Source organism: Pezoporus flaviventris, unplaced genomic scaffold, assembly GCF_033815535.1.
Source record: "Pezoporus flaviventris isolate CSIRO_AGI_PZ_B2104156 unplaced genomic scaffold, CSIRO_AGI_Pfla_v1 ptg000020l, whole genome shotgun sequence".
In the NCBI taxonomy this organism is placed as follows: Eukaryota; Metazoa; Chordata; class Aves; order Psittaciformes; family Psittacidae; genus Pezoporus; species Pezoporus flaviventris.
This window is the reverse complement of record NW_026892568.1, coordinates 6,375,098-6,403,074: the sequence shown is the minus strand read 5'-3', so window position 1 is coordinate 6,403,074 and position 27,977 is coordinate 6,375,098. Positions and strand designations below refer to the sequence as shown.

General features: G+C 51.5%; 1 protein-coding gene across 1 annotated transcript; it reads left to right on the top strand.

Moving 5' to 3' along the window:
- Positions 1 to 27,393, top strand: LOC133270384 (heparan sulfate glucosamine 3-O-sulfotransferase 3B1-like). The gene is made up of 2 exons (XM_061455555.1): positions 1 to 588; positions 23,191 to 27,393. The coding sequence occupies exons 1-2, from the start codon at positions 158 to 160 to the stop codon at positions 23,807 to 23,809; spliced, it is 1,050 nt and encodes a 349-aa protein (XP_061311539.1). The 5' UTR covers positions 1 to 157; the 3' UTR covers positions 23,810 to 27,393.
- Positions 27,394 to 27,977: the final 584 nt, after the last annotated feature.

Below are 27,977 nucleotides of genomic sequence, written 5' to 3'. Positions count from 1 at the left end.
GCCGGGCGGCGGGAGAGCGGCGCTGAGGCGGGCGGGCAGCGCCCTGCGCGCACGGTCCCGGGGCCGCGCGGAGCTCGGGGGTGCCCATGCGGGGCCGGGCGGAGCCGAGCGGAGCCGGGCGAGCTGCAGCCATGCATCCCTGCGCGCCCGCGGGCACATGGGGCAGCGCTTGAACCGCTGCCTCGATGTCCCCGTGGCGCTGCCGCCGCTGAGGCGGAGGCTGCTGCTGCTCTTCATCATGCTCTTCCTCTGGCTCTACATGTTCTACTCCTGCGCCGGCTCCTGCGCCGGGCTGGCCGCCCGCGGCTCCCCCGCACCGCCCCGCGCCGCCCCGCCGCCGCCGGGGGAGCCGGGCGAGGAGAGCAGCCTGGAGGAGCAGCGGGCAGCGCCCGACGCCGCCGGCCCCATCTCCAGCTTCTTCAACGGCTCCGGCACGAAGCGGCTGCCGCAGGCCATCATCATCGGCGTGAAGAAGGGGGGGACGCGGGCGCTGCTGGAGTTCCTGCGGGTGCACCCCGACGTCCGCGCCGTCGGCGCCGAGCCCCACTTCTTCGACCGCAACTACGAGCGGGGACTCGCCTGGTACAGGTACGGGACGGCGCGGCGGGGACGGGCGCTGTGCGTGTGTCCCCCGCGGGCTCCGGCGGACCGTGAATGCGGACCCCGAAAAATCCGCGCGCGGACCGTGGCTCCCTCTTTAGCCCAAGCGGCGGCGGGGTTGCGGGCTTGCCGCCGGCCAGACGGCATTTAATCGTTAAATAAAGGTTAAATATTAACGCAATATGCGCGGGTTTAACGCTTGTTTCGTTGTGCTTTTGCTGGAGCTCGGGGAGCGCCGGCGGCCGAGCCCCGTGGGTCGCGGCCGGAGCGGTGCGTGCGGAGCCGGGGATTAAACTTCCTCGCTCGCTTCACACGCTCCTTCCCCCGTTAACGTTCCCCCGCCGCTGTGATCGGCTGCCGAGCCGGTCACTTCGCTGGGCGGCTCGGGCCGAGGTAGCGGGGTGCGTACGGTGCCGCAGCGGGTGCTGCGGGACGGGATGCGGCTCCTCGGCTCCGGGGTAGGAAAACCCAACCGCGCTGGGCTCTGCCCATGGAAGGGTGAGTGTGGAAGCGGTTCTGGAGGAGCAGGGACTTGCGTGGCTCGGAGGGTTCCCGGCTCTGGTGGGAGCCGCCTTAACGTGGCTTCTCCTCCCTTTATGATTAAAGTTCCTTCATCAGGAATATTTTGACCGTGCCTTTGTGCGAGCGCTTGCAGGAGCAGAGATGGGAACTTAGAAGCGAGATGCTTGCTGTGAAGTTGTGAATTTCAGCCGCATTTTAGTCTTGAAGCTCCCACTCCGCGACTCTGATTAGGTTTGGTCTCGTTATTACCGCTGCCATCCCTCGGCAGTTAGTGCAGCGAATGCAGGGTAAGATGTGGCGAGGAGAAGGTCATTCCGAAAGCACTTTGTTTAATGAAAATACAGAATTTGAATGGAGTGGGGCACCCCATAGCCACCAACACAGAATCTTCATGAACTCAGTTGGTCTAAAAAACCCCATCTTAATGTCCCGTTTTGGAAGGAAAACTTGCAAATAACAGAGCCCGAGACCTGTCAGGATGTATTAGCAAAATGGTCTTGTACGTGTTGAACTCTGTTTTTAATTAGGCGCCTAAATTAGACCATAAAATGGTTGATTAATCTTTTACAAGTAAGAGGTGGAAGGGGAGAAGGAGAGAATAATGCTTATGATTACGTTAATCTGTTATCCCAGATGCAGCGGGCGAAAGTCAGTGTTTAAAGGATCCATGTTATTTTTGCATTTGGAGAAGTTGGCATCGAAGTTTCATGGAACTTTGGAAAGTTTCACCTTAATTTTGAAGGAGCGTGGGCCCCATCCCTGGAAACACACTGCTGCTGTATAAAATGGTATCTTTGCAAAGGGGGGCTTTTGAACTGAAATACAACGAATCTGAACAGGGTCGCTCCAAAGCAGCGAGCGTGAGGGATGCTGAATGTCTTGAAACCACCCCGAGGGTCCGAGTCTCCGTGTGTCTGTGGGACTGGGACCTGGCTCCACTGGGAAGACTGAATAATGCAGAATATGTGGGGGGAGAGGAGGTGTTTGCTCAAATCGACAGACAAGTTGTTGGTAATTGTGTGTTATTTCTAACTTCAGTTTGTATTAGATGCAGAAGTTTGTGCCTATAAATCTCAGCGCTACAAATCAGATACTATAAAGCTCCAAACTCCCACTGACTGCAGTGAATGTTGGCTTCCCAGCGCTCTTGAGAGCGTGCTTCTTTCTGCAAGCTCTAATGAGGCTTTTATTTATTATCTTCATGTCAATAAGGAGATGCGTTTGTGTTTTCTTGTTAATGGCCCAATAAAACCAGATTAAAAATGCTATAAAAGAGCTTCCGTGCCAGCCGTGCTGGGGCGAGCTGGACAAGCCTCGCCTCTGCTTTTGAGATGCTTTCACACAAACGGACTGAACTTTTGGGACGGGGGCAGATCCTTGTGTCCTCAGCACCCAGTCCTCGAAGTTTAAATCCAACCCCCTGCCTTTGGAAAGATGAAGATGCAATTTTAGAGCCACGTCTTGTTGAAAGTATATTTTATTCGACCAGATTCTGGCTAAATCAGGTCATTTCTGTTTGGAGGTTTTGGTTTGTTACTGAAGTTGTTCCTGCCATATAATAGTGTTCTAAAGTAATGTGTTTTTTTCGTGGTTTTGGGAGGCAGAAAGCATCACAAATTTGCTTATTTAGCTTCTGTTTTGGGGTGTTTGCAATTAATCACATTTAAACACAGTGCGGTAGTTAACATAAAGCTTTCATCTATAGAAAATAACTTTTAAAGGAGGGAATACAGACTTTTTGCTTGCTCTATTTTCTGTCAAGTGAAATGAAATCTGTTTGCTTTTATTTCCTTGGTGCAGAAGGCAAAACAGCATCAACAGCACCAAGCTCTGTTCCTGAAAAGCAGAGAGAAACATTACATTAATTTTTCATTAGTGAGATAACTGGAAATCGAATGGAAACAACTTCTGTCCGCACGTTGCGGGGTTTTCCCCCCCTGGTAATGAATACAGCATGTTAACTGCTTCGAGTGGAAATATGTACCATGACAGGGGAGAAACGGGATCCAGCCAATATTGCAAACTCATTTTAAGTAGTGCTTGGGACTTTTGGATAAGGAAGAAGTTTTCCCCTTCCCAGCAGTAGGAGTTCAGCTCCTCTGTAGCCTATGCACGAGTGTCCGGCTGCCTGGACAAATGGGAAGTTGTTTCCTTCCTCTATGAGTAAAGTAAAGGTTTATTATATGAGTTGGGGGGGGGGAAGTGTTCCTTGCAAGTCTGGAAAATGGTGATTTTTTTTTTTAATTATTTTCCTTATGCCAACAGTGATGCATTTTTAAATATTCTAGGGACTCGAAAGCCCGTTCTCCTATAATTAATCCAAGGTAAGGGAAAAAATCCAGTGTCATTAGTCTTACGTGTTTTGGGGTGGGTTTTTTTGGTTGATTTGCTTTAGTTTTAACAGTTTTAAGCCCAGTGAGCTGTAGTGCCCCTTCCCTCCTGCCGTGGGCTGAGCATTCCCAGCCCCACTCAACATCACTGATTTATATTTCAAGGCTGTAGCTCTCTGCTAGCAAACCCCGTGCCATGGCTACGCCAGCCGAAAACTCGATAGCGGTATTAGTCTGAGCTCCTCCACCTCCCGCAGCACAATGTGGGACCTCTCTGTCCTTTTTCCCCCCTTTTTTGCCTTAAATTTACTATTTGAATTCTTAAAACCCTGGGGTTTCATCTTCCCGCTCTGCCAGGCTGCCTTAATTCATTCTCCATGCTGAGGCTGGGTGGGTTGGCTCAGCAGGATCAGGCCCTATGGTCTGGTGGCGTGCAGTAAACAGCTTCAAACATGCCTTTCTCGGCCTCCCCAGTCACTGGGGAGCTTACTATGCAGCCTGCTGCTTCACAGCAATTCCTGAATCATGAGAAACTGCCTCATTTTTTGTCATCGATTTTGCCCCCAAACCCTCTTTTTGTGCCCCAAGGAGCGTGGGGGTCTGAGCAGCACAGTGTTCATGCTCACAGTGGGCCACACTGGGTGCAGGGGAAGGATAAGGAAATGATGGTTAAAGTTCCGGGGTGAAAGCCTTGTGGAACAGAGGGAAATCTGGAGCAAGGCAGGATTGTGCCCTGGAGTTTGGCCGTTCTCTATAGTCTCCCCTTCGCAGTGGTAGCGAGGGTTTAATAGCTGCCGCTTAACTGTGCCGACACAGCCAAGTGCTTGCAAAACTCAACGTGTCGCAAGGTTTGTTGGCCTCGGGGAAGTTTGGGAACGGTCTTGGTTCTCCCAACTGGACTTTGGGTGCAAACGACTGTATCTGAGCAAAGAGCAGTTCCTCTCATGCGTTCCCATGAGCTACGCTGGGTTGGAATGAGCGTATCCTAAAGGACCGTAGTGTTCTCTGGGATGGCTTTGCCAAACAGCTTGCCCGTTAAGATTTGGTTTTCTTGTTGATTTTTAATTTCTTTTTTTTTATATCTATTGACCTTGCACGTGTTGCATTTGAATGGGGACTTCTAATGGTCCCCTCAACACGTGTGCAGGGCTCCATACCCCCTTGTCCACTGCACCGGCTCCCCATGCTGTTGCCTTTAGCCACTCGGCACAGTTCAGAAGCAAATGTCCCCAAAAAAGAAGGGCTGGGCTGCTATAATCAGTCAGCAAGGCCCTTGTGTTTGCATGGGCTCATTCCTTTAGATCTGAGGAGGGTTGAGTTGTTCAAACAGATGGCAAAGATTATTCGTGTTGCTGGGGTTTCAGCGCGCTCTGCTCCGTTTCAAGCATGTTGCCCGATATGACGCACGTGACAAGTCCTTCCCAGCACGACGCTGGGAAGGGGGGGAACGACATTGTCTGCCGTGATCGAGTTTCATGGCCTCACCTGTTGGGCTGCTGAACTATTCCAAGTTGACCATGCATTGGGGGTGACTTATGGGGATGGTGGATCTGCCCGGCTAATCGCGTTAGCGCAGCGGCGTGCATGGGGAACGTCGTGTGCGCCTTCTTGGCATGAAAACGATGGGAATGAAAACCCATGGGCTTGACTCTGGCTATGGGATTTAGCGTTTTCTTTCTATTCAAGTGGCCCATGGCAGATGTCTGTAACACACCCCGAGCTTTGGATACCTCAAGGCGCTGCCAGTGAAGGCTTTGTTTCTAAAGGCATCCAGCAAGCCTTTATGCGGTGGCTATAAAAACTACCCAAATCATCATGCTTTTGAGCTGTATTTTCAACCACGCATGATCATGGACTTAACATCAGGCTTCACTTGCTAAACTGCTTTGCTTGCTGGATTCAATGCTATTAATCCATCCCAAGGAGGAAGAGAAGTCTGATTTAGCAACCACTCAGTGTTCACGTCTTCTGGTGGTGCGACCATGGGTGATCAATGGGCTCAGGGGATAATGAATGGGCAAGGGCCATGCAGGAGGGTTAACATATGGGCTCAAAGAACAACAAATAGCAGGGCACGTTATTTCAGTGGTGTAATTAGGAGGTCAGGGGCTATCGCCTGCTACCTGTTGTCACCATGTGCTATGTGAGGAGGGGCTGGAGGAGCAGCTTCCTCCTCGCTTTGTGAAATGACTAAGTGCTGCGCTGGGTCCTGACTTGCTGCTGCTGACTGTACCGGGGCTTGCCCACGCCGCTGCAATTTCAGGTCTTTCAGCAGCTCCCTGTGTGTTTCCTAATTACCTCGTGAGAAACACCGCATGCTGTATAAAGCAGCTCAGCCCAGAGGCTGTCACCAGTGGCAGCCAGAAGGCAGCTGCGTGAATGGGCCTTATCTCAACTTTCTTAATGGAAATGAGGGCTCCCGTGATGAAACACATTGATTGTCAGCAGGCGCGGTGGGAAGATGGGGTTAGCGCAGGGCAGGGGTTTACTGGTGCTGTAACTTTGCTGGCAGGGAGTTGCTGCTGGACTTAAGGTGCATCAGGAAGGGCATCGCATCAGGGTCAGGTAGGAAGAGGAAGGCAAGGTCAGGAGCACAGCCCCTCTGTCTTGAGCATCTCTGCCTGGGCATGGTGGGAACTGCTCAGACATGATGTGCAATAGACCTTAGGTCATTCGTAAAAGTGACAGGAAGGAGATCACTCGTTGCCACGTTGGCTTCAAGTGTTCCCTAGGGTGGTTTTCCTCCTTGTAATAGCTCCAAAGATGGAGAATTAAAGTAGACTCGGTGGTGGTGGTTTTATATGTACCAGGAGGGGGTGAGGGCCATTGAGGGGTGAGGAGGGGTGTGTGGGAAGGATCAGAAGTTTGGCTGGTTGGGGGTTGAGATGATGCTGATGGGAATGTTGGAGGATCATAGACACAGAAGTGCTGGTGACAAAAGACCTCGCACTGATTTCTAGGAAATGAATAGTTCAGGTCTTTGTTTCTTCTGTTAAAATACATGAGTGTGGCAATGTCCTGCCATGCGGTGGGCAGCAGGGAAAGAGAACTTCATTTAGAGAAAAATAATGCCATGTTCTGCTAAATACTTTACATTAACCTCCTCAGAAACACCCTGGAACCAGCCTGTTCCAAAATCAGTTCTGTTTTCTCCCTACAAAGAAGAACCTCTCTACTGAGGGATGCTGTGACTTAGCCCTGGTTTACAAGGGGTCATTGCCCTTTATGGCAGCAGAGGATCTGACCCAGAGCTTAATTTTCAGCCCTTCTTGAAGGCAGGGCTATGCATGGCGCACCCTGCTCTTGACCTGGCTTAGTACAGCATCACCTGAGTAGCTCGGCTCTGCTAACCTTTGATGGAGGGGAGCGGTCCTCCCTTGTCCTTACCTCCTTGTAAGTCTTGTGCTGCTAAAGTTCCTAAGACCAGAGCTGTTCTCTGCCCAGTGCTCTCAGCTGGTGCTGCTGGGGACCTTACACATCCACTGGCATGGCTGGTTAGTAATAAATACAAGCAGTTGTAACCTCTCCTTTGAGCTGGCACAGCCTCTGTGCTCCGGTGCGCAGCTCTGGCAGCGCAGCAGTAGCTCCTCCAGAAGAAAGTGAGACTTGTGCATGGGCTTTCCTTTTATATGCTGATGCTTAATATTATAGGGGGACGTGTATGTTTTATATATCCCTTGCTGAAAGTGAATGCAAGGCCAAATCCTGTGCTGCCACAACTGCAGCCTGGCAGCACTGAGCGCAGCTGGAGTGAAAACACTGGTTCTCTTTAAAACCCATACACTTCTCACATGGGAAGCGGGCTCTGATGAGGACATGAGTCTTCAGCAATGGACCAGATCCCCAAACCTGGTGGTGTTTAGTGCAGCCCCAAGTCCTGCCTGGTGGAGGGCTCCAGGATCAGGCCCTCAGCATGTGTGTGAGTGACTGATGGCAGGAAATGCCTCCACAGAAACCAAAATCCATTACAACTATTAACCTCAATAAAGCAGCTACGCAGCCTTTATAGTAAAGCCTTCAGCTTGCAGCCTGTCTTGAGTATTGAATGTAAGCTTGTCTTGAAACTTGAAAGTCTATGAAGTAGAGGAGAGCAGCATGTGAAGGATAGGAAATCCATAGAAAACTGTCGATTTGGTGAAAGACTAAACATGGGGAAGGCAGAAAGCACTGGCATCACACTGGGGTTGAACTGCAGCTGTAGTCTTGATGTGGAGCAGGGATGTCGGGCTGGCGATGATGGGGTTTGGTGCAGAGATCTGCCTGTCACTAGGGGGAGGACGGAACCCCGGCGCTGCATTAACACCGTGCTTCGCTGTCTCGGTGAGCTATTTCGTGTTTGTTTAAGAACTGGCAGGGCCTGCAGCGCTGGCATGCCTCCCGTTTGTGTTCTTTAAAGGTGTATGAGGCTTGGAATGAAAGCAGGAGGTGCTGGAGTAAACATCAGCAGGTGTGGCCCAGCAGTGGGTGTACGTGGTCCTCCGATGGTTTATACGTGGGGCTGAGAATGTGGCTCCTAAATGGGAATTACAGAAGGGACCCCATGGCTTTGCTCTGCTCCGTGTCTGCGTGTTGGGGTGATGCCCGATGCACCAAGCCCCCTGTGCCCATATCTGGTGCTGTGTTTAGTGAATTGTGCCGGATTGGAGCCAGTCCCATGAGTGCCAGAGCTGTTCCCATCTCACACGAGCGGGGTGAGATGGGGGAGGCTCCTGAAGCAGTGGGACAATGGGCTTGGTGGGGACCGTCTGCCCTGGCTTCACTGTTTCTGTGCTGAGCCAAGTGAGGTATCCACGAGCCAAACAGCCTGCGCACTGCTTGTTCCCAAGGAAGGGCTTAGCACAGCCCACCTCCTCCATTCTCACCCATCACTCTGCACTGAACTTGTTACAACTTCACACAAAGCTCATAGTTTTTCTCCTTCTTAATTTCCCTCTTGAGGCTAATGAGCCTTGGGCTGTCCGCGTGGCGCTTGGAAAAGCAGAGGGAATAGCTAACAGAGGGATGCTGAGCGGCGAACGAAGCCTTGGGAGAAGATATCAGCCTTGGCAAAGCAGAAGTGGAAGAGCCGGTTGGGGTTTGAACCTAACCTGGGCTTGCTGCGAGCCGAGAGGGGCCGGGAGCTGCTGTCTGCTCCTGGTAATGACAGGCTGGAGCTGCCGCCAGCCCTGCGCCAGTGTCTCTGCATACACCGGCGCCTTGGCTGGCTGCAGCGGGGCTGCTGGCTCCCCCCAGGGCGGGTGCCAAGGTCACAGTGCTAAATGCAGTGTGACAATTAATTCAGCTATATATAAACAGAAAGCTCATGTGGTCCTAAAGCAGATTAAGAGCCCGGGAGTTGCCTCTCGCCCGCTTTCCTCCCCACAGTCTTCTCCTTCCTCGGGTCCTCTGTGGGTGAGCCCTGCGGTTGTCACACACTCGGGCATCCCTGTAAGATTTACCAGTTGGGTTAAGCTGGGCCTGAGCCCTAAACCACTGGGGGTAGAGATTGGGTGGATTCCCTGGCTCCCCCAGTTCCCCCTTCAACCCGAGTGTCCTTGCTGGTGCTGGAGGAAAGGACATGTGCAAAATCTCTGCCTTCCCAGAGGGGATGCTTCACTCTGTGTTGGTGCCTGATGCTGGGAATAGCTGCTGGGGTTTATCTCCAGCAACAGGCATTTCAAGTCTCCCATTGTTTTAAGGCTCACTGTAGCAAGAGCTGAGCTGCATAATTTGTTCCCCACCATGGGAACACCATGGGGCACACCTTGAGATGTGGTGGCACCATGAACCCATAGCTCCATTGCCTCAATGGGCACAGTCCTTTTTTTGTCCTGGAACTTATTTCCTCTTTGATTTTTGGGGTTGGAGGAGGTAGGAAGGATGGGAAGAGACTCGGGAGGTTCTTATGGCTTGATTGGAGATGGGGGGGGGGATGAAGAACCCCATTCTAGACAAATGTCTCACTACCTTGGTCTGTTTATAATGGGGTTAAAAGCTCCAGGAGAAGCACGCTTGTGGGGGATTTGCAGCATGGAAGTGGAAGAATAAAGTGGGCTGGGTTTCCTGGAAAAGCCACAGTATCTTGATGTTTGTAAAAGAGGCTTGAAGCTAAACCCAAGCCAATGCTTCCCTTGTGACTCCCATGGAGTTGAGATTTGTATCGGCTCAGAACCAATGCTCTTTTTGTTTCATTTCACTTCTATCTAAAACTGGTAAAAACTCGGTCACTCCAATCCCCAAAAGTAAAACTCTAGGGATAATGCTGAGTTTAAACTCCAGGTTCCTTTTAATGTAGCTTCAGAAACACCCCTAAAAATCATGTTTCTGAAGCGCGTGCTGTCGAGGCAGTTGGAGAAAAGCAGAGCAGCTTCCAGCACTTCCAGACCAGTCTGGGTGTTACAGTCAGGGCACGTGCATGCCGTGAGCCCATCAGCAAAGTCTGATCCTTGGCTTTGCACAGGGAAATCCTTGGAAAACTGGACAGAGCCCACGTCCTGCTCCAGTAGTGGGGGAGCGAGCATCAGCATTGCTCTGGAGCCTCTTCTGCTGCTTCCTGGCCATCTCCTTGTGCACATCCAGTTGACCGAGGGCCACCACCAGGGATGGGAGCTGGTGCGAAGAGGTGCCCATGCAAGAGGCTGCATTTGGGTAATGTGGGTTGTCACTCTCCATCTCTCTGGCTCTGAGGCAGAGCTGGCTTGTCTCAGATGCCAGGCTGTACGTGCAGGAGATGGAGGCAGGGAGAAAAGACTTTGTGAGGGCTCACAATGGAGTCCTGAATAAGTTCAGTCCCGACGGAGGGGGCCAGGCTGTCCCTTTGGGAAGCCAAGGGTGTAGAGATCAAAGGTGCGGGGGAGTCAATTACAATTCACATTTGGTTCATCCATATGTTTGGGTATTTGAAAGGCTTCAATGGCAACGCATTTTATATCTCTTATGCCCATTGATTTGTTAATCTGACACTCGGTTCCATCTGAATAACAATAGCTGTCATTCAGCATCCTCAGTGTTCAGGGAAAAGTCACTTCACTTGGGTTGTGCTCCAAGGCCTTAGCAGACAGGCCCACTTTGCTCTTTATGTACAAGGGCTGGGAGGACTTTGGGATGATCCAGCCCATTTGCCATCTCTAGATGGAAAACAGCCCTCGAGGGAAAGAGGATGGGATGCTACAGGTCAGTGCTGGGTGTTGACACACGTGGGTTTGCTCCCTAAGGTCCTTTCTGGTTGCCACCGTAGCTGTAGACCTGCCACTGCAGCCTGTGTGAAGAGGTGGATGGGGTTTCAAAGAAAGACAACCCAAGTAGTCAGAAGTGGAAGGCAGGCGTGGAGAACACTCTTAAATACAGCCTGAGTGTGCTGGACTAGTTCAAATCATTGGTATGTCCATGTGAAGTCTCTAATTACATGAATACCTTTTTAATTAGAAGCAGTGCTTTGCATCTGTTGTACTTGCAGTGGAGCATCTCCACCAGCTGAGCCTGCTCTTAAAAGAGCTCTCGACTCTGTTTCCTTGACTGGTTATGACCACGTCATGATCCCATGTAATGACTGGGGCAGGAGGGGAAGTCTGCAGGCAGACCTGCCCCTTCATGTTTCCCTAATTGGTGCCTGTCTCCCTGCTTCGCTGGGAGCTTCACTCCTTCCCATGGCTGGTTTGGTTGCTTCTGCTCTATCCTGAGTCCTGCAGCGTCGCTGGGACCCACCTTGGGACGTGGTGGCACCATGAACCCATAGCTCCATTGCCTCAATGGGCACAGTCCTTTTTGGTCCCGGAGCTTGATTTTATTTGCAGTCTTTGATGTTTGGGGTTGGAGCAGGTAAAAAGGATGGGAAGAGACTCGGGGGCTCCTTATGGCCTGATTGGAGATGGGGGGTGTGTGTGCAAAATCCCATTCTAGACAAATGTCTCACTACTGTGGTCTGTTTACAGTGGAGCTTAATTTCTAGTGCTGCTCCTTTGAGTGTGACTCACAAATCCATTAGCAGATGAGTTGAGGTGACAATCCCATTTGTGTTCAAATGCATTTAGGGATCAGTACCAAGAGGATCACTGGTGTTTCAATTTGCCAGGCACTTTGTTCCACCAGGTGGCAAATACAGCTCAGCCCAAGGGCAGACACACTGAGTGGGACAGCATCCAGATTGCCGGTGGTTTGGGTTGATGCCACCCCTCCTTTGCTTTGCAGGAGACTTTCAGAAATCAATTGGGTGACTCTGTTTGGAATAAAGTCTGAACCAATCTGAAATGCTTGCCCACTGGATGGGATGCTCAGCACGATGAGCATTGAGGATGTGCTTGCTTGGTTGGGCACCTTCCCATGTAGCTGGTCCTCCTCTGGTGAGTTTGTTCTCCACTGCCATTACTGCCACCAGGAAGATGCCCCATCCTCTGGTCAGAAGGGGCATCCCTTTAATCCCTTTAAGACAGTTGAGGAGGAGCTGCATGGATATGGGGTTGCTTTAGGTGGAGTCATGCAGCTGGGGTCTGGCAGCAGCTTTCCAGCATCCCTTGTGTTAGGAGCATTATCAAAAGGCAGGGAACAAAATGGAGACTTTCTTTTTTCCATAGTGAAACCAGAAAGCTGGTGCTCTCTGAGCAGTTGTTTCCAAGGCCTCTGCTGTTCAGGTGGTGCTGGATGCTCACCAGAACCCTTCAGGAGCAGAAGGTGGGTTCCTGTATCTGTCTCAGGGCTTGTTTCCAGCCTGCCCTGGGTCTGCCACCCTGAGAGCTCCCTTCCCATGTGCTGCAGAGGAGCTGTCAGGCTCTGCATCAGCCATCGCCTGGAAGATGCTCCAGGGGCTGTCAGTACCCAGAGGAAAGCGGTGCTGGGTGAATAAAGCAGTTTCCCTGCTCCCTTCACTGCTTTGCTATGCACATGGTGAGGAAGAGGAGAAAAGGCAGGGCTGTCATATGGCTAACACTGGTGCCAGTCCCTTCTGGGGCTCTTCACCCAGCACAGTGGTTTAAGCCCACTTTTGGCATGTATTACCCTGAGGGCAGATGAATAACAGGGGGGATGCTACCCCCACATGAGATGTGGGAGCTGGGGCATTGCTTAGGGTAGAAAGGGGCTCCAGGGCTTATCATTAGGCTCTTTCCTCTAATCTGAGCTGTGCAGCCCCAGCACAGGAAGGCTGGGCTTGATGAGGAGAAATGTGTCAAGGTGGCAAGCAAAGTCCTCCCTGTGCAAACGCTGGGTGTTGAACAAGGGGTGATATTATCAGCGTGACTTGTTACCTGCCTGTGCAGGCACACAGGCCATTACCAGGGCATTAACGTCTGTGGTGGGAGGGAAACACAAAAGACCTCTCAGAAGGGCTGTGATTTATGGACGTGGCAATAGCGGAACGTGGTCCTGCCCGTATCTAGCTGGGTTGGGTTTTGTTCAGTGGCTGTTGGCTTGCGCAGCGTTTAGCTTGGGGTTGGCTCTTTGCTTTGTGAGTTAGTGGGGTTGGGTTGGGTCTTTCCACCTTCGAGCAGAATTGGAGGCGGTGAAATGCCAGGGGAGAGGAGCAGTGAAGGAAGTTCATCTCATTGCAGTCCTGTCCCGGGAGGAGATTTGTTAGGCGTTTCTAAGCATTCAGACTTGGTGTACAAAGACTGGCTGCCTGCATCCAGAGATGGGCTGCTGCAGTGGTCACTGCGTGCTTACTTAACCCGAAAGTTGACTTGTAAGTACGTGCTATGGACTATCTGGATTAGGGGTATCTCCTGGTGTCCTAACTGGGGGCAGGAGCCCCAGGGTACTCCGGTGTGACAGGAGCACAGGTGTCCCATGGCAGGTCCAGCCCCACAGTGCATCCCTTCAGCAGAGCCAGGAGGATGCTGTGCTGAAAGCTAACAAGCTGTAAGCAGTCTGCACTGCTGGCTCTGTGCATCTCAGTACCAGCTTCTGCCCCCCCCAGATCCCACATCCATGGGGTTTAACCAATGGAGATTGTTCCCTTTGCTGCAAAGCAGCGTTTTCCCAACCCCTATGACAACAGCTATGAGGGGGGTTTTATCTACTTTCAAGCATCTTCCAAGTCAGGCTTCCTGTGTTTAAACCTGCTCTGAACTGCTCTGAGCCACGTTTTGGGTTTGCCTTGTATTTCTTTCCATAGATAAGCTGGAAACTGCAGACCTTGACTCCCTTTGCCTTTTTTTCTGGATGGGGACATTACTTTAGTGCTTGCAGTCCAAGCTCAGCAGATCCCAGTTCCTGCTTCCCAGGAAGGGCAGGATCAGCGCTACCCAAGTAAAGCTGAGTCTAAGTAGTAACATCTCTGATGCGAATGTGTTAAACCTGCAGTCTCTCAAAGAGGCTCTGAGAGCACAACTTCATCTTGCAATGGATCCATAAGTGGATCTACCAAACCTTTGCGTAGCAGGAGTTTAGCGCACATAACACTAACTGCAGGCTATAAATTCTGGAGGGAGGAGGAATAGCTGGTCCTTCTGGTTGCGATAGAGCAAGAGGCAGTCCAGTGAATTTATTTTTCCCCCGGAGTGAGTTGTGAGCACTGAAATCTCTGCAGATGCCTGGAATTCCTCCTCTTGCCTCCCTTTCAGGCTGTTGTCTGTTTAATTTATAGAGCAAAATGTTTCTACTGCTTTGCAATAAACTCTTGGACACCGTGGAAGTAATCTTGGCTTGTTCCACACCCGCACTGGTGCGGCTCTGGAGTAGCTGCTGACTTGCATCCATGCCAGGGCGAACAGAGCTGAGCTACCTGCTTGTGGTGGAGGTGCCAAGGACTTACACTGGTGGTCTTCAGGTGCCAGAAGAGAGGGAAGGAGATTACACTGGTGCTCCTTGCAGAGATAAATCACAGTTAAACACTCCAGCAGGGTGTATTAAGAGGCGACACAGCACAGGAGTGAAACACACAGTTTGGCAGAGACAGTTGGCCCCGTAATCTGCTGGAAAAAAGCCTTTATTCCCAGTTTGCCAGTTAGCTCCATCGTGTTTCCTGCTGGGTTTAGGGTTTTTTTTTCCCCCTTAAATCATGAGTTTCACAGAACTGCCTCCTCCCTGCTCTGCTTTTAAACAAAACCAGTCTTTTTCTTCCCTTTTTTGGGGGGAAACAGATTAGAGTAATCTCACATGACTTGACCAGTGGGCAGTGCAGTCTGGTGATGCTGGGCTAAAGAACTCACCCATAAACAGCAATTAGCTTTTAATCACAGCGCTGCTCTGGCCCCCTGTACCCCTCCTACAGCAGCAACGTGTGCTCTTTGTCGGCCGGACAGCACCAAGGAGGGGGAACCCACAGCAATGAAAGGGAATGGGGGGGACGGAGAGGAACAAGATGCTCATTTCAGCTCCACCCCCTTAGTGCGCTCAAAAGCTCCTATTTTCGGAGCAAAGCACCATTGAGGTGTGGGGACAATGGGGACCAAATCCTTCTGGGGGAGGGGAGGTGCTGGCAATTGCATCTTTTGTTGCTTTCACTTCTTTACTTGCCTATGGCCTCCCCCATCCCACCCCTCCAAGAAGCCAGCATAGATGCTCACTAGCTGATAATGCAATCACTTTCTTGGGACCTCGCTAATAGGATTATAATTATTACTGGAGATGAACTGGAGTGAATAGAATATTTACCACTTCATCTTAAATTATTGTTAATCCCTCCAAAGCAGCCCTTTGATATGTAAAGTGCTGCTCCTCTCCCCCCACTGAAGATAATCATTTAGTGGAAGTTCAGAGCTTTTAAGTATGATGGGGGACAGAAAGAGGCTTCGGTGTTTACATAAAGACAAGGGCCTATATAATGAAGTGGTGAAGTTGATGAATATCTTGCCTGGCTCCAGCAGAGGAAGAGGGAGAATTCTTGCTGGGGAGCTGTAACATCTTGGGCTGTTGTTGGGGGGAAAAGGGGAGGAAACAAGGGGAAATTTGCCCCTTCCTAATCCAAAGAAAGCCCCACATCTCTGCAGCCTGTGGTTAGTTGGTGCAGGAGTCCACACGGTGGTAGTGGCAAAGTCTTGGGTTTATCCTTTAGGGCTGGAGCAATTTCTGTTTGAAGTACGACCAAGAGGCTGGGAGACCTCAGCCTGGCAAAGAGATGCCTTGGGGGAAGGTAGGATGCTCCACAGCATCGGCACTAGGCTGGAGATGGAGGGAGGGATGGAGTGGTTTGATGGTGCAAGGACTGGGGCTATGGTTTGAGGCTAGGAGCTGGTGCACAATGGACAAAGCAAGGACCTAGGGCTGGCTGTTTACATGGAGGGTTCAGGATGAACCTGGACGAGGGGTTGGAATAGAGATCAGTTGGGGGTTATTAGGTGTACAAACTGCATCAGACCCAGAAAAGCCCCTGAGCTGAATCTGGATGGAGACTGGGAGAGCAGTGGAGGATAAGGGATGCTGCTTACCCTGTCCTTCCTCTACCCCGGTACCCCTATGGCCAGGGCCACAGTGTCTTTGGCCTGGAGGAGGTACCCTGGTTGCTGCAGCGTGTTATCCCCTCCTCGAGGCCCTGCTTTGATTTGCTGGGGCCATTTGGCACACACAGGCTCTGCCTGCATGGAGTGGGGACGAAAGGACCATCTGCCGATGCCCTGCATCTCCCCGCTTCCCCCTGCCTTTGATGGGGTGTTTTATCCACATCAAAGGAACTTAGATCAGACTCCACAGCCGGGCCAGAGCCTGTTCCTGTGGGGTATGTGGTGATGCCACCTGTGGCCACCAGCTCTTTGGCCTCATTGAAGTCCCACAGCAGCTTCAAGATGCGGACCCTTCGCATGCCATTGCCCTCCTCTCCCTCCTTTAATCCCAAAGTCCCCCAACAGGTGAAGGGCACCTGGCAGATCTGGGGGCAAAGAGCAAGGACGTTGATTTCAGGCCCACACATTTTCCCCCTCCTCCTTTACCTACCCCTTCTTCACCCCCAAAGTTCATTAATTCCCATCATCTGGTTTGTGTAACCGTGGTGCCGGGGGTCGGAGGGAGCTGGATAGGGTTACACCCCCTTCAAAAGGGCCGAGCCTGCTCCCCAGCCGTTCCCTTTTATTGTTGTCGAATTTGCCAACCCAAACAAGGGGCTCCTGCTCGAGACAAAGGCACACATGTTGCCCTTACCACTGGTCATAAAAAGCGGAGAGGCTGCTGCTGCTGCTGCACGGGTCCTTGGTGCAAAGCAGCTTGGTAACAACTATGTGCTGTATCAGATAATAACCCATCGAGTCCCAAAGAGGAATTTCTATTGCCTCTTCTCCCTCTGTTTGTTTCTCCTTGAGAGTCAAAGCCGAGTGGGTGATTGTGAAGCCAGTTGACCTTGATGCTGATGGCAGGCTCCGTGATGTAATTAAAACACTTCATTACTTTAACAGTCTTTCTCTGGGCTTGTCAGGTATTTCTGAGGTTTGATGATGCTGTGGTCAGCCTTGGAATGAGGAGGGGTCAGGATGGGTCCAGCGTGGTGGAATTCAAGCTGAGCTGACAGTGCTGGCGATGCTCTGGGTATTTGCTTCCCAGAGCATTGCAGGGCTCTCGCTCCCTGTCAAGTGTCAGTGTGGGGCTATGAGTGTGTGGTTTTAATCCAGGCCTTGGCTGCACTGATCGCTGCTGCATGAGAGCGTCTCACTTCCTGAGAGTGACGTGCTGGGAAGAGACTGGGATCAACTGGGTATCGCCTTGGCAGAGTGGGTGGGCTGTAAGGCAAAGCTGCCAGCAGGGGAGATGCCACCCCCATCCTTTCCCTTTAAAGAACTAGATTTAGCTCACTTGGCCTAAATTTATTTATTGGGATGGGGCAGGAGAGGAGGAGACAGAGGAACAGGGGGATTTAAGATGACAATTGGCTGAGCAGGGCAGGAACAGCAGTAAAGCCCTCCTCAGAAGTGTGCTTGATGGAAGGCAGTAGATGGATGGTCTGTGGTTAGAAACAAGCCCTTTGGCTTTGGTGTGATCCTGACTGGAGCAAAGCAGTGCAGGACCATGCTGGGATGGGGACAGGAGACCAAACTGCTGGAGAGCATCAACATGGAATGGGATGAGGCTTCAACCCTGTCTCGTCTTCTGCACCTGTTTCCTCTGAAGCTTTACCAAGTACAGGAGGCTTGTTTGCTTCTCACCATAATCTTTCCATCTAATCTATGCAGTTGTAGACAGCTTTTGGGGAGAATTTGGGAGCACTTTTCCTAGAAACATCCAGCTTGCCAAAATTCAGTTTTCTGACAAGAAATCCCTTTTTGTCTTCTTGAAACACCAGTCAGGAATTTGGGTGAAAACTGGCCAGAAATAGGTTGGATGCTCTGCATGTGCACCACTGGGCTGCAAAGCAAATGGTTCTGGATTACAGGCCTGAATTTGGCATGAATATGGCTGATGTCCAAAACGGTTTGACTTGCTTTTTCTCCCCTTTCCCCTGTTTTTCTTGCTTCTAGGGAGCAGCTGTGGGGAGAAAGCCTAGGAATTCTGCACCAAAGGAGGTTCTTCCTGTGTCTGCTGGCAGAGCCACCATGGGGACTGCTGTGAGCACTCATAGCTGCATCCAGATGCTGTGGCATTTTATGCTGACTCTAACAATGCTTCTTGTGCTGTTACAATGCCCTGCACACAGCTGTCCATGTCCTCTAGGAGAGCTTTTATCATTGCAGAGGGAAACTGAGGCAGCTCAGAGCAAGGGGCTGATCTGCAGCAGAGGGGATTGATGCTGGAGGGTACCATCGCTGCAGCATGGGCCACCTTGATTTTAACACCAGTGGCACTTCAACTCTCGAGCGTGCTGGAGCACAGGGAGCATCTCCAATAGTGATGCTGGGTAGGAATCCATCCAGCACAAAACCTTCCCTAGGAAGGAAAGCTCATCATCTGCTTAGCTCCTGTTCAGCAGCAGGAGCACCTGAGCGTGCTGGTCTCACTGGGCAGCCTGACGGTGACCTCCACCCAGGCAGACGGCCGGGGTGCTCAGCACCTTAGTCCTGCCCTGGAGCATCAGGCTCCAGCAGACCCTGGAAGGATTTATCCCAGTGGGTGTTTGCTAATAGCAGGAGGTGCGTGGAGGGACCAACAGACATCCCCAGGGATAAAGCCAGCGCTGACTGCTGTGCTCTGCCCTACCTGCAGCACAGAACACAGCAACAGGTTGTGGAGGTCCCCTTGACCCCCCCGGCCCCTTGCCTGGTCTTCCTTGAGCAATGGCAGCAGATTAGCTGGGAGTCCCTCTGTGCAGACAAAAGCTGCCACAAAGGGCATTAGGAATCAGGATTGGATTACTGTTTGGCCACCTGTCATCCCCACGTTGTAAATGTATCTCGCTCCAGGTCCAGTTTTCACACTGGAGAAGTTTGCACTTAAAGTAATGGTAGATTCCCCCCTTCCAGTGCCTCCCCAAGCAGCAGCGTGATGGAGTTCGGTTTAGCATCCCTTCTCATTCCAGACTTCAGAGCTGCGTGGGGCTGGAGATTAGGGCTGTTTGAATAGGGAGAGCCTTTATTACATTAGTCTAAGTGGTTAATAGGTAAAGTAGGCCAATCCATCTTTAGACTAAGCCTATCGCTTCGCCTACGAAGGGTGCAGGCTTCTTGGAGGAAATATTCATTAAAGGAAAAGCTTTTGCTCTGTCCCTCTTGACATGTTAATAGCTCAGGGTTAGGGGCTCTGCTCTCTGCCTGTGGAAGATTCATAGCTGTGCTCACGCAGCAACTCCCTCCTCTTACTGGGACCCCTGACAGTGCTGCAGTGCTGAGCCCCACCACTGCTTAGGCTTGCAGGGGAATAAACAGTGCCAGGAGCCTGCATCTCCTCATTCTCTCTTCTTCCACGCTCAGAAAGCAGGTGCCACATCCCTTCCCAAGCAGGGCTGTAAGGAGAGGGTTCAGATGATGGGCAGAGGCAGTACTTCAGTGCTGGGACTCTCTGGTGTGCGATGTTCTCAAGGCCAAAAGTATTCACGGGTTTGAAAGGATCAGACGGTTCGTAGTCACTGTGAAATGGGATGATTTGGATGCAGATGCTGGCTCCTGAGGTCTTTGAACTCCAGGTTGCCAGAAGGCAGGAGGATAACAAGGCAGCAGGGACTGCTTGCCAAGCTTTTCATACTATCTGTATTTGGCACTACAGTGTCCGCTACACCCCTCAGTAGTGTCTCCATCCAGCCCCGTCCCGACGGGTGCAGCAGCTTTTGTCCCAGGGCTCACCTGAGCTCCCCGTTTCCCACAGCCTGACTCCCTTTATTGTCTCCCTTCCCTCTCCCATACGGACCACAGCGGTAGCTGCACCTCTGCTGTTCTCATCTGGCACCAAACAGTGCTGCAGAACCTGCCCAGGTCCCTAACGTGCCTCTGAAACCTCCATGGGACACAGAGGGCTCCACAACCATCAGGAGCTGCCCCAGGGCTGAACTGTGCACTCACCATGGAGCTGAACCCTGCTCCTGTTGCCTAAGGGGGTTGCATCCTGTGGCTGCAGCTCTTCTGACCATTACGGCTCCTCTTTCCCCTCCCTTTATAATGGCTGTGATCTAGCACAGCCCTCGCTGTCTTGGAGCCCCAGGAGCAGATGTGTTCAGAGCTGGAATCTGGTCCTGCTTCCACAACGTGTACGGTTGGTGCGTTGGGTTGGAGCTGTGGTGCCATACGTGGGCCAAGCTGCCCTTCTCCAGTTGTGGTTTGAAGGGGAATAAACACTTCTTGGTGACTTCTGCACTGATGTGAGTTCAGACCAGGCAACCTACCAGTTCCTCCTGTCCCTGAGGCTCCGTTGTCTCTGGCTGCCAGCATGACGGATGGGGCCTCTGTGGGAAATGATGGAAACCATGGGAAAGCTCCTCACAGCTGACAGGCCCATGCAATAAAACTTTGCTTTCCTGGATGTGATGGTGTCAGAGGTTCAAACCACATCCGTGGGCCACAGTATGTGACTTTGCTTGCTTCTGTCCAGCTTTTACACAGCTGCTTTTCAAACAAGGGACTGTCTGAGATGATCCTGAGGGTCTTGGTTTTGGGCTTTGCCCAGCATTTGTCTGGGTACACCAAAGGGAATGCTGGAGCTAAGGCCTGAAGACTGGGTTTGGTGCGTTTGGCTCTCATTCTGGGCTGAAGGCTCCATTTCTGTCTCTGCTCCTCTCAGCCTGTGCTGACCAGCCAGCAGGCAGTAGTAGTGTCAGTGAGCCTTGTCTTGCTGTGATGGGTCACCAGCAAGATGTCCTGCAAACAGCAAGGATTTGGGTCCTCTCCAAAAATAACAATAATGGGGGGGGTCTGGACCTGCACAGAACTGAGTGCTCTCAGCCCTATTGGATGTCCTCAGCTGCAAATGAAGTGTGAGTTCAGAAGCTGACTGGTCTGCAAAGGGCCTGACACCAGGCCAGTGGATGCCTTGGAGTTACTCCTTGCTTCTTCCACTTACACAGTGTGCTGTGCAACCAGGAGCCTGTATTTCCCAACCCGATCAACTGACCTGGCACCTCCACCTCCTGCAATTTCCTCCTGTTTCATGGTCCAGCCCTACCCAATGCCTCTCTTGTGCAAGGAGGGAAAAATGAGCCTTGTGTCATTCCCAGGAGACTGATAAATACTGACTGGAGTAGTCCTGGAGGAGAGCTTGGTCTCAAGATGCAGGGCCCTGTACACGAGCAATCTGATGGACCTGACCTGAAGCCAAAGGGCTTCAGTGCAACACGGCCATCCTGAGCAGGTCTTGGGAAGCAGCCTTTCCTCTAGGCAGGTCCCAGGCCATTAAGGACTTTGTGGGTTGAAACCAGCCTCTTAAATCAAGCTGGAAAGCAGTCAGCAGCCAGCGCAGGATGTAGAACTCGGGTTTAATATGGCCATAAAAAGAGACACCACTTAATGAGTAGGCTGTTGAAATCCACATCAGCCCACGATAGATTTAAGAGTTGCTCTGTGAGCGTTATTGACTGGCTCTGTTCTGTGACAGCGTTATGGGTTTGCAGAGCTGGCCAAAAAGGCAAAGGATTAGAGCTTGATTTTGGTTCCTGGTTTTTGGCACGCGCTGGCTCCTGACTTCCAGCACCTCTTGTGTCCGGTAGGGTCAGTGTGATTCTTCTATCTGCATGTGTAACTCCATTTGCATGGTCTTGAAATCACAGCCCGAAGTGTTGCCATGAGCCATGGGCTTGGCTGAAGGTTTCCACAAGCCCCTTCCTCCACAGGCCAGCTTGTCCATCGCCACCTCTCCCACTGACCCATGTAGATCTGGTATGGACATCATCTCCCATTGTGGGCTCTATGGAGAAGGGGCTTTATGGGCAGCCCCCAAGCACACCTCACCTGCAGGTTGGAAGTGCAGACATGGGGTGCCCCTTGCTAGTAAACACATTACATGAAATTAATGCCAGGAGCTGATGAAGTAGAATATTGGGTATGATGTGAGCTAAATAGTAGTTGCATAAAGAGCTAGTGACCAGCTTTCATAGGCATGTGATGATGATTTTTGATTTCAGTCAGACCTCTCATTCCTGGTTTTCCTATTATTTGGCCTGAGAACTTTTAATTGGGGCAACCATTGGCTTTAGCACAAATTACCAGTGGCTTTTTTAATTGCAGGAGCCTATGGTAATCTTTGCTTTAGAAGCATAACAGCGGTCAGGGAGGAGATGGCCATCAGGGAACAAGCAAGCCTCTGTGTGCAGTGTTGTGGGTCTGAAGGAAAGGCTGTTTGAGGCTTGCAGGTCACACACTGCCTGGTTATTCCTCTGTGCTTTGAAAACTTAATCAAGTTTTATAGCTTTAATTTTGTGGCTGGCTCCCCTCTTGCCTCTTTCTTTTTAAGTGTCTCGCAACCCAGAGCAAATGAGTCCCATTGGGTTATAAAGGGAAAGAACTGGCAAATGGTCTAAAATATTTAGGCTTTGCCTAGTGAATGATAGGAAAAAATTACTTTCCCTGCTTTGTGCCACTTGCATCGTTACTACAAGCTCTCTAGTGTTTTCCCCATGTGGTTGAGTAGAAATAGGCAGGGAATGGGGTGGAATTGCTGAAGGCTTTAGGCTTCAAGGGTGTTTAGCGAGGGTACGTCCTGCCCGTGAGCTGAGGTTGTGTTCTCCATGGTTGTATCCTGTATTCTGACATGCTGTAGCCTGTGTGGCAGTGGAGGGGAGAGCTTTTCCTTACTGGGTGCTGGATTGGGATGAGCTGAAGATGCCACAGTCAGCTCTTGATGCTCCTTCTAAGTGCTTATGAGGGAACCAGTCCGCACAGCGATAGGGAATAGTAAAGCAATGGGTGAAGCTGGGTGGGAGAGGACCCCTGTGGTTGGGTGAGGTTCTGCTGTTGACAAGCCAGGGACAAATTGCACCCTCTTGCCTGCACTGGGGGAAGTGTTGTGTTTGGGATGCTAAGGGAAAGCAGAGTGGACGTGGTCCAGTGAGCTCCTGCTTTTCTTCTGCACCATTCTTCTCATTCCTATGGGGAAAACAAGCTCTGGGTTGAGCCTGGGGGCTCTCTGGTGTTGACCTGAGCCAGGAAAGCCATCTGGTGCAGCTCAGGACTCATCCTGACCAGTCTGCTGCTGGTGAGGTACATGTAGCCATGCTCCAGGTGCAGAGTGTAGCCTGGCTAATCCACTCATGGATAACTGGGAGATTACTCAGCTGGATTTCTAATGCAGTGGCCTTTAATAATAATCCCCCCCTAATCCCTGAATCAATGGAAAATGGATTTATCTGTATGAGCTAAATGGCCTGTGAAGGCATTTTAGGAAGAAGAAATCTTGTGTATCTATGTGTGAACAGAGAGATATGTATGTATGCACGTCTCTGCTGCTGTTAGGTGCTGTTCTGACCCATGCCTGTGTGTTTTGCCGGCAGGGACCTCATGCCCAGGACCCTGGAGGGGCAGATCACCATGGAGAAGACCCCCAGCTACTTCGTCACCAAGGAGGCCCCGGCGCGCATCTCCTCCATGTCCAAGGGCACGAAGCTCATCGTGGTGGTGCGGGACCCCGTGACCAGAGCCATCTCGGACTACACGCAGACGCTCTCCAAGAAGCCCGACATCCCCACCTTTGAGAGCCTGACCTTCAAAAACAGGACTACGGGCCTGATCGACACCTCGTGGAGCGCCATCCAGATCGGCATCTACGCCAAGCACCTGGAGAACTGGCTCCTCTACTTCCCCATCGGGCAGATCCTCTTTGTGAGCGGGGAGAGGCTCATCAGCGACCCCGCGGGGGAGCTGGGCCGGGTCCAGGACTTTCTGGGCCTCAAGAGGATCATCACCGACAAACACTTCTACTTCAACAAAACCAAGGGCTTCCCGTGCCTGAAGAAGGCGGAAGGCAGCAGCAAACCCCACTGCCTGGGCAAGACGAAAGGCAGGACCCACCCCGACATAGACCAGGAGGTGGTGCAGAGATTGCGGGACTTCTACCGGCCCTTCAACATGAAGTTCTACCAGATGACGGGGCAGGACTTCGGCTGGGACTGAGCCTGGTGTGGGAAAAAATCCCCTGTAATGACTTGCCCAGCACGGTTTGCGTATATAAAGAGATATATATGTATGTAAAATGTACAGAAATCTATTTTATAATAATTTATTTTTAATTCCTAAGCAATTAATTCACTAAGCTGCCTAACCGCACTGGCTAGAACGGTAGCCCGTAACCTGTTTAACATTCCATGGTGTTTAATTCTAATTTGTCTCTCCTGGTTTTCTCTTCCCCCTCTTCTGTTCTCTCCTCTTTCTCGGTTTGTAACAGACGGTGCTTCCATTTTTCCTAAAGAAAGTTTGTATTTAAGAGCATCCGCAAAAGGGAGGGTGGGACAAGGGAGGGACAGGGAGGGAAAGCACAAGGTTATTTTTGTTACGGGTACCTGGCCTTTATAAACACTTGCTTTCCCTATTCCAGTGTCCCAGTCTCTGCTCCAGTGTTGTGCTCCCTCGGCCCACAGCTTCCTGGTTAGTCCCACAGCCCCAGGGGGGGTTTCTCTGGGGCTGGGCATCTCCCTGCAACCCACATACCTCTGCTGAGCACCAGCAGCGTGTTTTACCAGTGGCTGTGCAGCACAGGGAATCCCAAGCCATACAGCTCCTGCCCCGCAGCCTAGGGCTCTGCTGGGAGGGTAAAGAGCTCTGGAGAAGCCACAGAGCCTGTTGCATGGGCAGAGCTGTCTCCTCTATACACTTTCCCTCCTTGCCTTTAGTCAGGGAGGCTCTTTCCCACGATCCCTCTATGCATTTTGAATCGTTACTGCGTGACAAGTGGAAGAATACAGGTATGTGCATGGGACACGCTCGGTGCTGCTCCCAGTGACCTGAAGATGTGTCTCTCCGGGCATGCCCGTGCCCATGGGGTGCTGCTGGGAGATGGCTTCCACCCACCAAAGACACCATCAGCACCATGGAGCCATGGGAAACCCCCAGCTCTCAGCACCGTCCCCAGCCCAGGGTGTCCCAGGACAGGGTGCAGGCAGCACTGCCTCCAGCCCTGCAGCCGCCGGAGCAGCTCCTGCTGGTTGAGAATGGGGAACATCAGTCCCTCTTGGTTCCCATTATTCTTTGGTTCAACACCCTAGCCATGGTCTCTCCCAAGGAGCAGAGTTTGCCTAGAGCCAGGAAGAAGTGCTGCATGCCAACAAGGATGGATCTAGAAAAGCAGGGGGGGATCTGGGCTGTGCTTAAGGTGTTGCTGGCACCTGATGCCCCGGGTGAGGGCAGAGGTGGCAGGACGGGATGCTCCGAGCACTTGTTCATCAACCCGGGTGCAATGACCTGGAAATCCTTCCCCTCAGACGGACCCAAATGCTTTGGGACTTCAGGACAGGTTGGTGGGGCTGTCCTGAGAGCATTAGCCATGTTTTGTGTGCTCAGGTTTCAATAAGCACTGTGTGCATCCACAGCCTTATCCTTGCTGTCACAGGTGCTGCTAGCTGGACTGGAGCAGTTTCAGAGCAAGGTGGCAGCAGAAGTGATTTTCTCCTTGAATTCTGAGCAGAAGCAGGGGGCTCTGTTGACTTTGGGCAACCCTCACCTGCAGCACTGCATTGATGTACTGCACCGAGCACAGAGCTCACCGGGTGGGAGTGCCTGCATAAAGCAGGCAGTGTGAGTAAAGCTCAAAACAGCGAACGCACCAACAGGCACAGCATCTGTGAGCTGAGCTGATGCTCTGGTTTCATGCACGTTGCCTGTATAAATGTGTGACCTGCAGCTCTCCCCAGTCCCCCATAGCCACCCGCCGTTGAGCACTGCATCACTGAGCCATGCCCAGCTGTGGTGAGGTGCATTCAGTGTCATCTTCCAGATGTTTTCTTTACTTTCACAGCTTCCTTTCTCTTGCCTGCCCCTTACAGCTCCCTGCTGTGGCTGCTGGATGATGAAAACACTCTTTGGAGCTTGGGCTGCTCTCCTTGGCCCTTGATCTATCTGGTCCTGCTTGGACAGATACATCAAAGAGCAGACCCACCTCTGGGTTCACTCCAGGGATCTGCAGGTAAAATGCTGCCTTTCAGTGCTTTGTTTAAACCTAAGGGCTCTTGGCTTGGCTCAGTGGTATCACATCTCCAAAGGGATTTAGGGAGTCTGACCCCTCTCAGTGCCGGTGAGGTGTGTGGGTTCATACATGGGGTGCCATGCACTGGGGTGTCCTCAAGGACAGGGAGATGCCAAGCATAACGTCAGGATTGAGGTGCCAAGCAAACCCCATGTGAGCAGGATGCAGATCCCTCCTTGGGGTTTGCCTCCAAGCATTTCCTCCTGCAAACAAGCAAAGTTGGGCAAATTCTCTCCTTTTTGCCCTCAGCCATTTCCAGTGAAGAAGCGATGCTTTGGACCTGCTTCCAGAGGCCATGGGTGTGAGTGTGGGACCCACTGGGCTGCAGGTTGACAGCCCCCACACACACAGCCCCATCCTGCATAACGCATCTGCAAACCTCAGCTGGTGGTTGGATCTATCTATGCATGTTTGGGGGCTTGGGTTTTATCTCCATCCAGGTCCCCAGCTCTGTTCCCTGCTGCCAGGCACAGGAGCATACCTGCTTTATCACCAACCCTGCTGCTGGTGGCTGATGGAGGGGAAGGCGCTGCACAGGGAGAAGAAAACACTTCCTGGTGACAAACAGTGATTTTTGCTTCTCATAACCTCAGTCTTCCTACGAACTGGCTTATGCAATGTGTGGAAAGAAGCTCATCCTCTCCCCTTTGCCTTTGGGTAAGCTCCCAGCGCAGCTCCACCACTTCCCCAAGCAGTTTCACTGGCTGCATGGTGGAAGCCTCCGGGATCTCCTGTGTTGGCATGCCTTCCTTCCCATAGGGCTCCCAATGGAGCGCATGTGCGTGCCTGCCTCCGGATGCTGGAGCAGCTCACATCCCCTCCGTCTTCCTTCTTGCTTTCTTGGAGACAACTTTAATATGCCAATGCCTTCCTCAGCTGCACAGCAGCGTGTGGGCTTCATTTGTGTAATCAAGCCCTGCTGCAGAACGCTCTCACCAAGCAATCTTCTTGGAGAGTAGGAATACAGCAAGTGCATAATAACTCTTCTAACCTTAAGCAAGTTGTTAGCCCTTGCTCAATATCCTTCGTAATGAAGTCTGCACTAGACTTGTAATGTAAAAGCCTTACCTAACAAGACAATGAAGGTGAATTCCCCGTGGTGTACATCTGGTGGCTAATACTGGAATCAGTGCTAGTGTAAAAAATACCTTTTCACTTTAAGTTAAGCTTGGAGGTGTGATTAGAAGTTCTTTTTATTTGTTTTTTTTTTTCCACATTGTAACATTAATTTATGGCTGAGTTTCATTCAGTCCTGCGTTCAGACGTGCAGTACAGGTATTAGTGATGTGTTGTCTGTAACATGGAACTAGACAGTAGCCGATTTGTAAGAAAAAGGACAAAATGGAAAGAAAAAAAAACAAAAAAAAATCAGAAAAAAGCTGGAAAAAAAATGTAAATTGAGTATTTTGTGGTATGTACAACACAAATTAATTTTACACAGAGAAAGATGTTTCTAGGGAAATGAAATTCTGATAATTCATACTATTTGTATGAACAAATAAAAGCTCTATTTTACGAAGCGATGGGCACGGTTGTATTCATTCAGGGCTGCAGAGGTGGGTTCAGTCACATAGAGCCTCATTCCAGCACAGGGCTGGGAGCTGAAGGCTTCACTGGGTGGTGAATGTGTGCGTGTGCTGCTCAGCTGGGTTCTGTGGGAGCTGACCTGTCCCCTTGAATGCACCTTCATCAAACACCGTTGAATGAGACCTGAGGGATTGCCCTCAGCCCTGCTGTGAAACCTGGATGGTCTTGGTGGTTGGTGAGACCATCCTCTGGCGTCAGGGATGCCGGAGGACACATTTAGCCCTTTATGTAGTGCAGAAGATTCCTACTACTTCAGTGCCAAGTTTCCTTTCAAGAGCATTGCACTTCTGGTAGTGATGCTTCAGAAGGCTGGAGCAGCTCTGCTCTGGAGCCAGGCTGAGAGAGCTGGGCTGGGGCAGCCTGGAGAAGAGAAGGCTCCTGAAGGGGAGACCTGAGAGCAGCTCCAGTGCCTGAAGGGGCTGCAGGAAAGCTGGAGAGGGGCTTGGGACAAGGGATGTAGGGACAGGCCAAGGGGAATGGCTTTAACCTGCCAGAGGGGAGACTGAGATGAGCTCT

Bases quoted from the DNA above. Each gene is read 5' to 3' on its own strand.
- LOC133270384 (XM_061455555.1), top strand. From the start codon at position 158: ATGGGGCAGCGCTTGAACCGCTGCCTCGATGTCCCCGTGGCGCTGCCG. The intron at 589-23,190 runs GTACGGGACGGC...TTTTGCCGGCAG, and splicing joins CGGGGACTCGCCTGGTACAG to GGACCTCATGCCCAGGACCC.